At 38.0% G+C, this 14,089-nt stretch overlaps 1 protein-coding gene across 2 annotated transcripts in view; it reads right to left on the bottom strand.

Annotated features, from left to right (window-relative positions):
• The window catches only part of LOC109113326 (vascular endothelial growth factor receptor kdr-like), a 42,129-nt gene that overhangs the window by 4,555 nt on the left and 23,485 nt on the right, over window positions 1-14,089 (bottom strand). For both annotated transcript variants that reach the window (XM_042738419.1, XM_042738418.1), the window contains exons 13-27: window positions 13,188-13,475; window positions 12,362-12,508; window positions 12,103-12,228; window positions 11,129-11,235; window positions 10,495-10,630; window positions 9,735-9,839; window positions 7,635-7,748; window positions 7,452-7,540; window positions 7,209-7,362; window positions 6,506-6,603; window positions 5,822-5,944; window positions 5,332-5,443; window positions 3,538-3,637; window positions 1,129-1,234; window positions 409-530 (exon numbers count right to left, since the gene is read on the bottom strand). In XM_042738419.1, the coding sequence (XP_042594353.1) occupies window positions 409-530; window positions 1,129-1,234; window positions 3,538-3,637; window positions 5,332-5,443; window positions 5,822-5,944; window positions 6,506-6,603; window positions 7,209-7,362; window positions 7,452-7,540; window positions 7,635-7,748; window positions 9,735-9,839; window positions 10,495-10,630; window positions 11,129-11,235; window positions 12,103-12,228; window positions 12,362-12,508; window positions 13,188-13,475 (1,927 nt within the window). The remainder of the gene's footprint in view (window positions 1-408; window positions 531-1,128; window positions 1,235-3,537; window positions 3,638-5,331; window positions 5,444-5,821; window positions 5,945-6,505; window positions 6,604-7,208; window positions 7,363-7,451; window positions 7,541-7,634; window positions 7,749-9,734; window positions 9,840-10,494; window positions 10,631-11,128; window positions 11,236-12,102; window positions 12,229-12,361; window positions 12,509-13,187; window positions 13,476-14,089) is intronic.

Raw genomic sequence — 14,089 nt, 5'->3', positions numbered from 1 at the left:
TTTCGATACTGTTCTCTACAAATATACTTGAAGGACCTATGGAAACACAAGGGTTGGATAAATATTATCTTAAGGCGGCATAAATCCTGAAACAGCATTTGTGGCAAAAGAGGAAATTCCATGAGGGGCCTATGAGGACCGTTTCTTATCAAGAACCAATTAGTGCTTTCCTTCACTTTTAAACCATTCAAGCATTCAAGGCTGTTGGGATGAAGTGTAGTGCATGTTTGAAACAGGAAAATGAATGGAAACCAGAAAATAGATGGTAGAACCTTATCTACAAAAAAAGAGATTTCTAAAATAGTCCTCATGAATATTGTCCTTCCAAGTGATTAATAACAACTGAATTACAAAATCAAATCAGTTTGAGCATATATTCGTTACATGGATAAGATAAAGCTATCTTACCAAGCCGTCCCGGAATCTCTAAGAGAGACAGGTCTGGTGGAGGTCCCCTCTGTGGGTCTCAGGTTTGAGGGGTCTGCTTTGCTCAACAGGGCCGTGTTGATTGGGATGTAGTGTTTTCCCTCCTAAGACAGAGAAGATGTTTAAACATTCAGCTCATTTTGAAACTGTGACATCACCCTGCATATACTTTTATAGGATTCTGGAGGAATCTGTACATAAATCTGCAAAGGAATGTGTGAATATGTTTTATGGAGATGATGTTATGAGGGGCAGTCAAGGCAGTACACTAAGCTTGATTCCTTATGTGAGAAAGAGAGAGTTTGGATGGCTTCCAATTCAGATGGCTTGGAATATGTTTTGTTCTCTATGCTGTGTAGTGTAGTCTTTTACTGAGACCATATCTTCTATTCAAGCCATGATTCATTTCTTACTTTATTTTTCTTCATGAGTGACTTTGCTTGTCTTAACATTTCTTTAGTCACTCCAAACTCACTTTAAATTTTTCCATTCATCACATTCATAAAATATTCACCTTTCATCTACGAGTAGCTGTTAAACACAGTTTGCAGTGACAGTCTAACATGGTTTTGCCTGTGTAATGGCAATGCATCTCTCATCCCATAAAATCCTTGTGGTTTTGCTGTGGTCAGAGTTGTAAACATTTAAATAAAGTCTGTGGGAAACCCATGCAATGTAATGAAGTGCATGAGACTCTCTTACCTGCTGCACACTAGCTTGTAGCAGATCTCCTAGCCTCTCTACCAGCTCTGTGAAAGTGGGCCTCTTGGATGGTTCTCCATGCCAGCAGTCTAACATGGTTTGATATCTATGGAGAGACACAGGCACACGTTAAAGAATGTCCTTTGAAAATAATACGCCATAATCATAAATTGCAATTCTTCATCAGCTACACCATCCCTCATGAATTACACCCTTTGCCTTGACCTCTAGGTTATTCTGCAAATCCGGTTTATCCAATTAATTACTGTTATCAATAATATTCAGTGCGTGACACGAGGAGTGAGGCTGAGTGTTTTCACTGCACCATTCTCAGGATGAGAGTTTGTGTTGAGAGGAACTTCCTCCTGCTTTACACAAGCTGTCAGCATCTCTCCCCACAAGGGACGTCTGGGGTCCTTTATTGGATTTTGCATTGGCCTATAATGGTTAAGTTTATCTGAAGGCTTAGTTTCAGTTGTGAAACACTGGGGCGTCAATGCACTAAGCAGGCATTTGAAAAAATGATGACTGCCGATGATTGAGCTGTATCCTGTTTATACTACGGTGTTGCACTCACAGGTCCTTGTATAAATAAAGCCTGTTACCCATGAAACTCTCTGATCCCGTCTGATTAGCACAATATTGGGCAATTTAGAGTATGGAAAAATTACTGTACTAGTTAATGACTCATTACTTCCTTACACTAATCAACTAATATATCCATCTGGGTTTGAATTAGGTAGTGATCAGAGAGGAGGTACTCTTCTCCAGGGCTGTGTAGGAGATTAGCAGGAGGAAGCAGGACCTCTAAAATGGTTTTTTTAATGAATCCAGATGGAGCAACTCCTTAAACTAACAGGAAGTTCAGAAAAATGGCAAATGCTGGTTCCTCTAAAATCAACGATACACCAGGATGTTCTATATCCTCTCAAGTTGCGCTCATACTTATGGAAATGTTTATGGAAAATATATTAATGACAGCCCATAGCATTTAGTTCAGTGTATTGGATAGTTATGGGCCTGTGGGACAGTGGGAACCAGTTTATCATTAAATGGGTGAATCAGTCTAGACAGATGATTCTACAGATGATTCAATTCTCTAGTTTGTTCAGGGTCACTCCCAGGGTCGGAAATATAGTAATGTTTAACCTTGATGCCAGCACATAACTTGATCACAGTCTCTTCTCACTTGAAGAACAGTGTTATTAGTGCTAAAGGTAAAACAGTATATTAAATTGACCCTTATCTGCAATGCTAGTTGACAATTTCTTTGAAGCAGAATGGAAAGACTTGTGGGTTTTGAGGACTTGGCCTCAGAAAGGCTGTATTTATAAGGGCCGAATTCAATTCAGGTCTGAGGTCTGGATTGCATTTTGTAGGTCATCTCCAATCACCATCTTTTATGACCTCTTGTTATGTTCAACTGGAGTGTGTGATTGCAAATGTGAGACAACTCGCATTACGTGCTATGTTTAAAACATAAGTGCTCTGTTCAGGTTTCCAAGTGCGTATGATACAGTTACAGAATATCAGATATAAAAAAATTACCATCCTGAACTAGCCCATAGTTTCAAAATGAAGATTGAGTAGAGCACTTCTTTGACAGCAGTAGGGGTTGTTATTGAGAACCGGCTGTAAGTAGTCTTTCTCAGAATGAGGCGATTCAGTTCTGTGCACCTATTTAAAAGCAACTCTAATCTGAAGTTGTCCGCTTCACTTCCTTTCCACATTTAAAACTGATACCATGACCTCTTCTCTCATATCTTGTTACATCTGAAAACTTTCAGATTTTGTTTTGGCTTGCTCTCTAACCCTGTAATCACAATGGGAGTATCTTGCCGGTGGGTTTCCCTGTCTGATGCCCAGGGGCCCTGCCACTGTGCTTGGCCACCCCTTGCTGCTTGGGTAGACTGAAGTCTTTAATGTGAGCTTGAGTTTCAGCTGCATTGGTGTAAGTTTGTAATGGATCCCTAGCACACATCAACTGCACTATAAACTAGCTGCCAATCAGAAGCTGCTTCTTTTCTTTTTCTTAGTGAATAATTGATCTGTTTCCATTTAAGGCTTCAGTCTTGTGTCAAAGCAATGAAATTAGATATTTCTGCTCATTTCAACTGTATCGATAGGAGAAGAGTTTCTTTCCCCAGAGAGCAGATTTCAGTTAATAATCCTAAAAAGTTTTGTAGGGGGTTAAAGAGTGAGGTGAGGTTTGTTTTGGGCTCACTTCAAGTTTGTTTAAAAGTCCCGGGATCACACAGAAGGAACTTACTTAATGACATTTCAAAAAATAAATACCTTAAAAAATGTCCATGCATACTTTGGTACAGTGGCCTGTGCTAGGATAGGTAACAGGCAGTCATATATATATATACATATATATATTAGTGACACAAGCAGAGCGACTCTTACATTTCAGAGGAGGAGTATTCAGGAGCTTTCATCCTGGTGCCCTCCTTCAGTCGGCAGCAGAATTCCTCATCAATGTGTAAGCCAGGGTAAGGGGAGGCACCTGGTGAGAAGAAAGAGAATAATGGGGTTATCAAGACTTTTCCATGAAATAGAGCTCTGGCCACTTCAAAGGGTCTGACAAGAAGCTCACTAAACTGTGAAGTGGGTTGAGAGCACAGAGAGATCAATGGAAAGACCTCTGCACAATCAGCATCAGCGGGGCCAATCTGACTGAACTTGAAAACTCTACGCAAAGCTGTTTTCTCCAGAAACACTAAATTATTAAGACAGCATGAATTTGCAGACTGTTGAGGCTTTGCTGCACACTTGCATAAACCATGATTCATGAAACAATATTTTCATTTACTTGAGTGAAATCCTTTTAATAATATCTGAACACCACTGAAATATGCAGATCATAACAATGAATCTCGGACAAGTTCAATCTTTCATTAAACTATGATCTAAACCCCCTTCTGACATAGATTAGGTAGTCATTAAAAATAAATACATTAACAGCACTTGAAATCTCCTGCAACTTTGGGAATAGAGTGCAGTAGATGTGGAGTGCCTAGAAAAACAGGGATAAGAAATTCAATCCACAACACAAAACATGAGCGTGTACTTTGGGTGCGGTGCAAACTTTTCTCCCATGGACACCATCAAGTAGCAATAATACTTTTTCTAAACTTTTCGTGTTAGTCTATTTGACACCAACTTAAATCAGCGCGGCCCAGTGGTTGTGACAGCTCAGAGTCATCAGTTAAGATCCTATTCCTTCTATATCACTGATAATGGTTTATTTATATTGTGTTTTCCTATAAATGTTGCTTTATTTTAACATGTGAAATGATGCCCTACTATTTTCCCACAGAGTTCATTGCACCCAGTGTGAATGTAGATTTAGGGGAATTTTACTGTTGTTTCTGGTTTATTCATTATGCATTTACAAGGCAAATCTTTAAAAACACATTTATATATTTACAAGTCTGAAACCACATTTATTATCTAGAATTTTAGGGATTTAAATATACAATTTAGTGGTTGCTTAGTATTGTGAAAAACCTTGCATTGTGTTATATTTTTATGTTATTGTGAAAAAGTTATAATGCCAAAAAAAATATTTACCACTTTTGATTTCTACACTATTACTGGCAAAATAAGCGGAGACAGTTATAGCCCTCTACATCTGGAGGAGGTTGATAGCGCAGGGCACCTCATGAGCAGCCTGGTTTGTGCCAGGTGTCTTTGATTGGGGACTCTTGAGTTCATTTTATTTCTATTTGGATGAAGCACAGCATGTGCTGAGTTGCCTTCCTACAGTACTTCATGTGTTTAACTTTGAAATGGGTGCTGAATCCTGTCTGGGCTTTTTGCTTTGGTGTAAAATGCACTGAACCAGTAAAGCAAACAAACAAAGTCTAAGAGACGTCTCTATAGAAGAAAGGAAAGAAAAGCCGACACTTTGTTTCATGGAAAACATCAGAGCAGAAAACACTGTTCCAAGAACTGAATGCCTGAAATCATTAGAGCTTGAAATTATTCTTTGATCGTTTCATAATCGAATCTCTCCAAAATATTAAATTAAGATTGTGTGTGATAACAGTCAAAATAAAATAAAACATTAGAGAGAATTTTAAACTCTTTTAATTGCTACAAGTTCCTGAACTGTTGCAACAGTTCTGTGTATGTCTCCAATGAATAGGTGAATAAAGAGAATGTGAGTTACGCTCTTAGGACAGTGATGATATTTACCAAGAGAGAAGATCTCCCACATTAGCACTCCAAAAGACCACACGTCACTTTGAGTGGTATAGATCTTGTCAAATATCGCCTCTGGAGCCATCCACTTCAAGGGAAGTCTGGCCTATAAAAAGATAAGCAGACCACGTTACTCTCACCTGTTAAGGAACAACTCCCAATATTAAATGTGTAGCTTATAAACTGCTGTGTATTTGATTATACAATCTGTGTGACGTCTTGGCTCACACTTGACCATAAGAAAACATCTTTTGACCAGAATAATATTATCAGGGCTTATAAAATGACTAACAGCACGCCAAAGACTCTTGGCATTAACAGAAACATTTTATCTTTTTCCAGATGAACATTCACAGTGTCAGTGGTTTTTGGACCGTTATCATTTGCGTCCATCACACTAAGTAGTTTTGAAACACTGTGTGCATTATACAGCCTAACTGCACCATGACCGACATGAAGTAATTGGATAATCTTCCACACTTACGTCTCCTTTGCGGACATAGTCTGGGTCCTTGTATACATCTCTTGCAAGTCCAAAATCGCAAATCTTCACAACGTTGTTTTCAGACAACAGGATGTTACGTGCGGCCAGATCACGGTGAATACATTGCAGAAGTAAAAGAGAGATCCTATTACAATATGTTTTACCATATTTCATCTATCAGTTTATTGTAATAGCAGGATGTAATTGTGTTTTTTCTACTCTCAGTGTCTTGACCAGGGAACGCGACTGTAGTGAAGATGCGTTTTGTGTCTTATTTGAACCATGTGTGGCATTACGCTGTCAGATGAAGCACATGATGGAAAGCTGTGTTAATGTAAAACATATGGAACTGGCATTGGGGAAACTCTGACCTGAGGTGAGATTAAACCACATGTGCTAAACCGCATCTTTAGTACGTGGCAATTAATCTCATCTGTTGGATGTGTGTGAATGAGCGTGTTGGATCAATGAAGTAATTAGAGTTTTCATATTCTAGAGTTTTTGGACAAAACTTCTCAAAGTGTTGCCAAAATACAGTGTTCGATTATAACCGTAAAATATTACAAGCCAGAAAATTATTTAAAAAGGAAATTATTATTAAAATGGACTGCCATAACAAACTAAGAATACAAAGATACATTACAAGGGTTAGAGATACTTTTCATGAAATCTTGAGACTCTTACTTTTCTTGAAGCCAAGAACTCCATGCCTTTAGCCACTTGAAAGCTGTAGCAAATCAAATCTTCTAGTGTGAGCACTTTCTTATACAAATCCTCTTGCTCTGCAAGAAGAGGGTAAAGGCTATTAGCAAAATCAAAACCATTGTTTTGTTATGCAAGTTTTGGCAGGCCAAAAAAAAAAGAAACAGAATTTCCAAGAATATCTTTTGCTACCAATCTGTGCTGTCTACAAATTTGTAAAGTTTGGATCCTCTCTCAATCCCTTAATAAAGTTGTAATATATTTTGCCCTGTTTACTACAGACACATCCGAAAGGGAGACACAATGAAACGTTGCTTCTTTTTTTAGATGCGGACGGAGACGTGCACTTTGTCATTGATACTCAAGAGAGGGGCTTTTGGGTGGATCATCCACCTGAGTAAACAGTTTATCAGACCAGAAATAACCGGCATGGGACAGCACGACCCAGTGTACCCACAGCGGACTAGCTCTGGTCTGGGGGAAGGAAATTAGAAAAAGCTTTGCGCGCAGTGGGTGACAGTGGCTCGTACAAAATATCAGTTGTATTTATGAATCCCTGAGGAAGCCACCTATCAGACTGAGGGGGAAAAACAATCAGCGGAGCCTTGAGAGCAGAGAGGGTGGGGTGGAGGTGAGGGGTTGAGAGGGAGGAGGGGAGAAGGGAAGGAAGACACTCAGTCGCTACCTTCCTCCTCTTCCTCCGAGTCACAGTAGCTCTTATCTTCAATGAAGCCGGAGCTGGCTGAACTTCCGGTGCTGGCCACGCTCTCCAACCTGCGCTTGATGAGCTCGCTCAGATCACACCCGGAGCTGGAACGCAGAGCCTTTCCGTCCTGAGACTGTGGATGTTATCGGCACACATTGCCATCAATATAATGCATCATCATGTTAAATCATTGCATAAATGTACAAGAGATATTCTGCTTACCTTGTAAACCACAAAATCTCCCCTCCTACTTCTCAAGTAGTTGGAAAGGTTTCCATACTTGCAGTATTCCACGATTATCATTAGTGGACCTGAGCGCACACCAACAGAGAGGAAAAAGTTTAAAACATTTTACAAAATTCTCATATCGCCATGGTTGAATTCTCTCTGCCAGCTTGCTCTTACCTCCACGCTTTGTGCAAGCTCCTAGCAGATTGACTACATTGAGATGATGACCAATATGGATCAGAATCTTCAGTTCAGACATTAAAGCTCTCCATTCATTATTTGTAGCTCCGGCTGTTGAGTGTAGAGGAAGTTGGAGGATTAATTAATGTAATGTCTTACATCTGTCTATCGATCTACACAGATACATTATTTTGTATTATATTATATATATTATTATTTATAATTGTCCTATAAACAACATAATTTGTATTATATTATATATATTATTTATATTTGTCCTATAAATAAAAAAGGTAAAACTTAAATCATGCCACCAAAACAGTTTGATCAGTGCTTTGATAATCAGGATAAACATCACGTTCACACATGGAAAGTATAAAATTAAAGTTCAAAGCCTGTCCTTGTGTTTAAAGGAAACTTAAACAGACATAATGCACGCCATAAATTATAGTGGACAGATCAACATCTGGCGGCAACATTGTTACAAACTGTCTAAAGGAGAGAAACAGCACTTTTTCAGTTTCTTGGTCGTTTGTACATCATTCTAGAGAAATATGTGGTCAGGAACACTATCCTGGTGACCTTCTGAGGTCATGAAGTAAGACTGGGTTGCTGTTGTTTTAACACGTCAGGTTTCCTGTGGTTTAGACCCATCAAAATGACACAGGAGAGCAATGTTCAACGTTGAGCAGTAATTCGTACATGATTCATACCAAAGACACCTCACAGTGACTTTTACTGAGAGGAATATTGGTGCTGGAATGGAACCAGCGTGAAGACTATTCATGATGTCAAACTGGGGGCAGACAAATTTTTCCTTTGCATTTTAGATTTTTCAAGTTTTGGGTGATAAAAATCATGCAAATAATGAAACATTGACTGCTTATCTAGCAGGCCCACATCATACTCTGGAAATAAAATATATGTAGGCAGTAGATTTGATCATTAGAATGGATTTAAATGAAGGCAACTGCTTTTTATTAAGAGGTGACCTGTGGTGCATAAGGAGGCATCAGTCTTGCCTCTAGTTCTGTGTTTAATGCACAGGGACGACTAATATAATAACACAAGTGGGAACACACATTTAATGAGTGCAGAGATTTATCATCATCAAGAGCAAACAAAACACCACCACCACCAGAGCGGCACTCATCACTCTGTAAGAACGCACCATCACTAAACAAACACTGCAGACAGTTGACCAGACGGACAGAGTTTAAACAAATACAACCGCAAGAGAATACAGTCCTACTAGACCAAAATATTTGTTTTACTTGAATGCATAACACAAATTCCCTGTGTTGACTCGATATTGTTGTATTACAGTGGACATTTTGGAAATAAGCAATAAAATAGAAACTGAACAATTACGTGAAGCGTGCTAGTTCTGGTTTGGTGTGATCTAAGAAACATCTGTTCATGGGTCAGTGATAAATGCTACGTGTGTATTTGCACATTCAGTTCACTTACGTATGTTGTTGTCCAAGGTTTTATATCTGTGGACTATCACATGCAGCATGCAATACCCTGAACAGCTGCTAATTATCTTCATATGCACTCAAGAAACATGCAAGAATACCAAAAGATCCACTATGGACTTCTGTTTTCAATACCTGATTTATATTTGCATTCAATATACTGGATCATTGTATTCAATGCTGCCATAAAAAGGCTTCACATTTCTAACAGAGGAAATTTGTGATGTGAGAAAACTTACAGGAATGTTGATTACATTCAACTAAGTACTTTTTGTGCTTGTTCTGCGTTTCTGTTGATCATTATATAATGTGAGGTCTAAAAGTCTGAAAACCACAATCAAAATCTGGGAATTAAAATAAAGTTCAAAGTTGAAATTTCAAACAAAGAAACGCTCTGGTGGTCTATTTCTAGGTCACTCATCCAATAAGTAAATTTGTGTAAACAGATGTTTTTCTTCCACTGAAGCACAAGATGCTCATCGGATCACTCTCCAAATCATGCTGGAGAACATCATCATAAGGTTTTGCAGAAACTTTGAAGTTCATGCAGCTGGTGACATTAAAAACAAATCATGTCAATTTTCAAATTGTCATTTGTAATGGCTTTTGTTGCAGTTACCTTTCAGCATTTTCACTGCCACCGTTTTGCAAGTAGAAATCTTGTCTATGCCAAATGCAGAGGCCTCTACAACTTTTCCAAATGCTCCATGGCCCAAAGTTTTACCTGTTACAGAGAGAAAGAGAGAGAGAGTCTACATGAGCTAGCCATGTCCTGGGGACTCATAAATCAGGCAGGATGCCCTGTCAGGAAAGATGTGAGGCTGTAATTAAAACAGCCTGCTGAGGTTGGAACTGCTTGACTGACCCTCCACTAAGAATTCATGGAGCAGTTAAGACTGAATGACAGAAGCCGCTTGCTGATATATAAAAGCATAATATTTTCTTTTGAAAACTTAGACAACCCTGTTGCCCACCGTTCTCAAACAATAGGCCTGAGAATTAAGGCAATTAAGGGGCAGAAAGAGACAATTGTGTTCAGCTGTGTATGGATAAATTTTTGTATTTTTATTGCTCTTTACATGTTCAGTACCACAAGAAAGAGACTTCAATATGAATCAATCATTTTAAATGAAATTCTTCCAAAACGAAGTCGTATGAGCTATGCCATCTATATTGACTGAATATAGAAAAATATAAAAAAAATATATATTGAAAACTACTACTTTGATATCTCTAATGAGTCTCATGAGTTATGAATGAATAACTTATGAATCTGGAAGGACTTGAGTTCATTCCTGTTTATATCAGATGCTTTGATCTCAGAGGAAAATTTAAATTTTTAGCTAGTAAAAGTGAATGAAAAAGATCTTTGAACTCACCGAGCCTGAGGCGGTCTCTGGGGAACTCCCATTTGTTGCTGTCATAGGGCAGACGATCACACTGCTCATCAAGGGGGATCTGGTCGGGATCCATGATGATGGACAGGTACCCCGTCTTTAAATCTGCTGAACTTGGCTGGTAGAAATAAATAAATAGTTCATAAAACAGAATATTCATACAAAAAAGAACAGGGTTCTGTCATTCTTCCTATGTAGTTCCATGACTCTTGGGACTCTGATTACATAATTTCACACACATCACTGAGTGTTTTGGGAGAAAACCATGACTATGCAACAGAAATAAAACAACAAATCACTGTAAGTTACATAAGAATTAGTGCGCACACATTCGAAGAAAAAGATTTCAGAGTAGACGTAACTGGAGTAACGGCTGCTAAAAATTCAGCTTTGCCATCAAAGGAATAAATTGCATTTAAAAAATAAAATAAATGGGAATCAGTTATTTTAATGGTAAGAGTATTTACTTATTTCAAAACCTTTAAAAAAACATCTTATGGTAGTTCAGGTACAGTTTACGTATACTTACTGTCAAGTCCTTACTAGACATGTGAAAGCAATATTAGCAATTAATCACAACATGAATATTTCATACCGTCTTATGCCTAGTCCTTACCTTTCTTAATTTACGGACAAAGAGAATGAGCATTATCCAAAGAAACGTTGCTGCTGCTCCAGTAGAAACCAAGATGATCACCTCAATATTTGGTTTACCGTCTTCTCCTGTGTGCAGAAACAGTATGTTTTCAATGAGAGAACCATCTGTACCATATTCATCACAATGCTTTTGTCTAATAAATATTACACATCACAATGTTTTTGTACATGTAATCACATACCAAGTGTACCAAATACAAAACCACATTTCACAACAAATAAACTGGATTTGTCATGCAGTGCTGCTTTCTGCCTTTGCACTAAATTTGAGTCTGATCTACAATATTAGTGCAGCGTTTCACTGGATAGGATCAAGCTCACTTGTTCTCATTTATCATGTACTCCGTGTTCATATACTACATGTAACAAAAGGAATTTTGATTTCCAAAAGAGGAAGGAGAAAGAATTCAAGGCACACTCTGCTCTCCTTGAATGAATGTGTTTGGCTTAGGTTTGCTGAATCAAGTCAAGCTAGTTTTTTACAGGATATACAGTGTAACTGAATTCCACTACTGAGATAAGCAGTGCAGTTGGTTTTGAGGAGTGCAGAGACAAGAATTTTGTTCATATTAAACCCCCTGCTTCTTTAAAGACATTTCTCATTGGTCATTAATGAATATCCTCTGAGCCTATGAAGAGGTCAACTCCCTTGTGAGAGGACCCTGACTTTAACTCCCAGACCCCCATCATAAAAGTCTGGAATTTGCATGGTATTCCTGGCAGCCTTAGTCTGGCGTTCTCATTCAGTAGTTATTCAAAGTTTGGCCAAAAAAGGCTGTCCTGTTTACATTACTATACGGAAAATCAGTGCTTACGGGATTTTGAATCATCTTCACAAAGGAAGTGACAGTTCTACAACAGGACAATTTGCAAAATTATGATAATATGAATGATGAATAAAGAAATAAAAGCAGGTGAAGAGTTGCTACTCACCCACTACAGTAATGACCGCACTAGTTTTTGCTTCCCCTCTATCATTGCTGGCATGGCATTCATAAATGCCCTCATCATCCTTCTTCACCCTCTCAATGATCAGAACGCCATCTTTTAGAGTGATACCTGAAAGCATTATTGAAAGATGCAACATATAAAATAAATCCAAATCCCTGACAGAAGGATCTACATTTAAAGTCACTGTAAAATAGCTGATATCACCTGTGACCACATAAAAATCCATTTAGTGCTTTCTCACCTGGTCCCTCTGTGACAGGAGTCTTGTCTTTGTACCATTTGATATCGGGTTCTGGCACACCCTCAGCCCAACAGGCCAGAGTCAGGGTGCTGCTGCTGTTCACATCCTGATTGGTCAGATTCTGCATCAGTGTGGGCCTTTTCCTCTCTGTGTTAGACAACGAGAGTTATACATTTTTCTCATTAACATGCCACACTTCTATAAAATTACTTGATTATATATATATATATATATATATATATATATATATATATATATATATATATATATACACACATATATATATATAGAATTTATATATACATAGTTTATATTTATGCATAAAACATAACATTAATTTAATATATAAATGTAATCCTATAATTTAGAATTTGATTCTAAATTATTTTCATAAAGTACATTAATTAAATACAGTAATGAAAATTAGAAGTGCCTCATTGTCATGAAAACAGTAATTCTCTTAATGCTCAATATTAATATTTATTACATGTAATTTTTTATAAATGTATATTAATTTATTTTACATTATTCTATAATAATATATATATATATATATATATATATATATATATATATATATATATATTTATATATATATATATATATATATATATATATTTAGAATTGATTGTATTGTATTGCATTTAATTACACTAATTGTTAATCATCCATACAGGCTAATATTTTTAGTATTGCTTTTATTGTATTGGTGCCATTTGTTTCTCACTGATCAGTAACATAAGCTGGGTCTTACATTACATCATATCATGTACGCTGATGCTTTCATAAAGAAAAAATTCTTTGGTTCTTGGTAGTTCAAACTCACCATTAATAGTCAAAAGAGATGTTGTATTGACCATTTTATTGGAGTTGATGTTTAAAGCCCGGCATTCATAGCCCAGTGTGTGGTTTCTAGAGACATTGGGCAACTTGATGGACAAAGATATGGTGTAGGGCTCGATCCGAAGAATTGCTTGGCCTTTGGGAACTATGTGGCCCTGTGGACCAAACCAATGCAACCTATCGTAGAGGTATCTTGTGCCTCTGCAGGTCAATGTAACGTCATCTCCTGCAACAGCTGTCGAGGGCCCAATCTCAAGCGGCTGTGTCTGATCTAGTGAAGGTAAAAGAAATAAAGACATTAAGAAGCAGGATGGAAAAGAACAATTCACTGAACATGTCAGTCAACATGATGCATTTATTGCGTGCTTTTCATGCATAATCTGTATATCGACAATCAGAGAAAGCATGACTAACTCACTAAACATATGGCTCATGAGGGACCTGAAATTACGCTATAGATGTACTGCTGAAAGAGATCACCGTACTCTGGCCTGCACTACAAACACAAAGCTGTCCGCTGCCATGCCAGGAATGTCAAATTTGCAGTTATTTCCTGTTTCATCACTCCTAATTGGAAGCATGTTGCTGGCGAATGGCGGCAGCGATGGCTGACCATAGGAACCAGGCTAAGGCCAGGCCTCCAGGGAGCCGGCAAAACGCTTGTTTATTCACAGCAATATACGTCCCACCAGAGGAGACAGCTGTTTTTACTATTTCATCCCTCTGACCAGCATTCCTGCACACAGTCATCTTCACCTCTTGCATAGCACAGCATATTCTCTGGGGCTTTCTGTTCTGTTCTGGAGACATGCCACTTGACATCCTCCATTTTATCTTCTGTCTCCATTTTTATTGCACAGTTCTCATTTTTCACGCTTCCCGAGT

The sequence above is a fragment of the Cyprinus carpio genome, chromosome B14, assembly GCF_018340385.1.
Source record: "Cyprinus carpio isolate SPL01 chromosome B14, ASM1834038v1, whole genome shotgun sequence".
Taxonomy (NCBI): domain Eukaryota; kingdom Metazoa; phylum Chordata; class Actinopteri; order Cypriniformes; family Cyprinidae; genus Cyprinus; species Cyprinus carpio.
The sequence above is the reverse complement of the archived record's forward strand: the minus strand, read 5'-3'. Positions and strand labels throughout refer to the sequence as shown.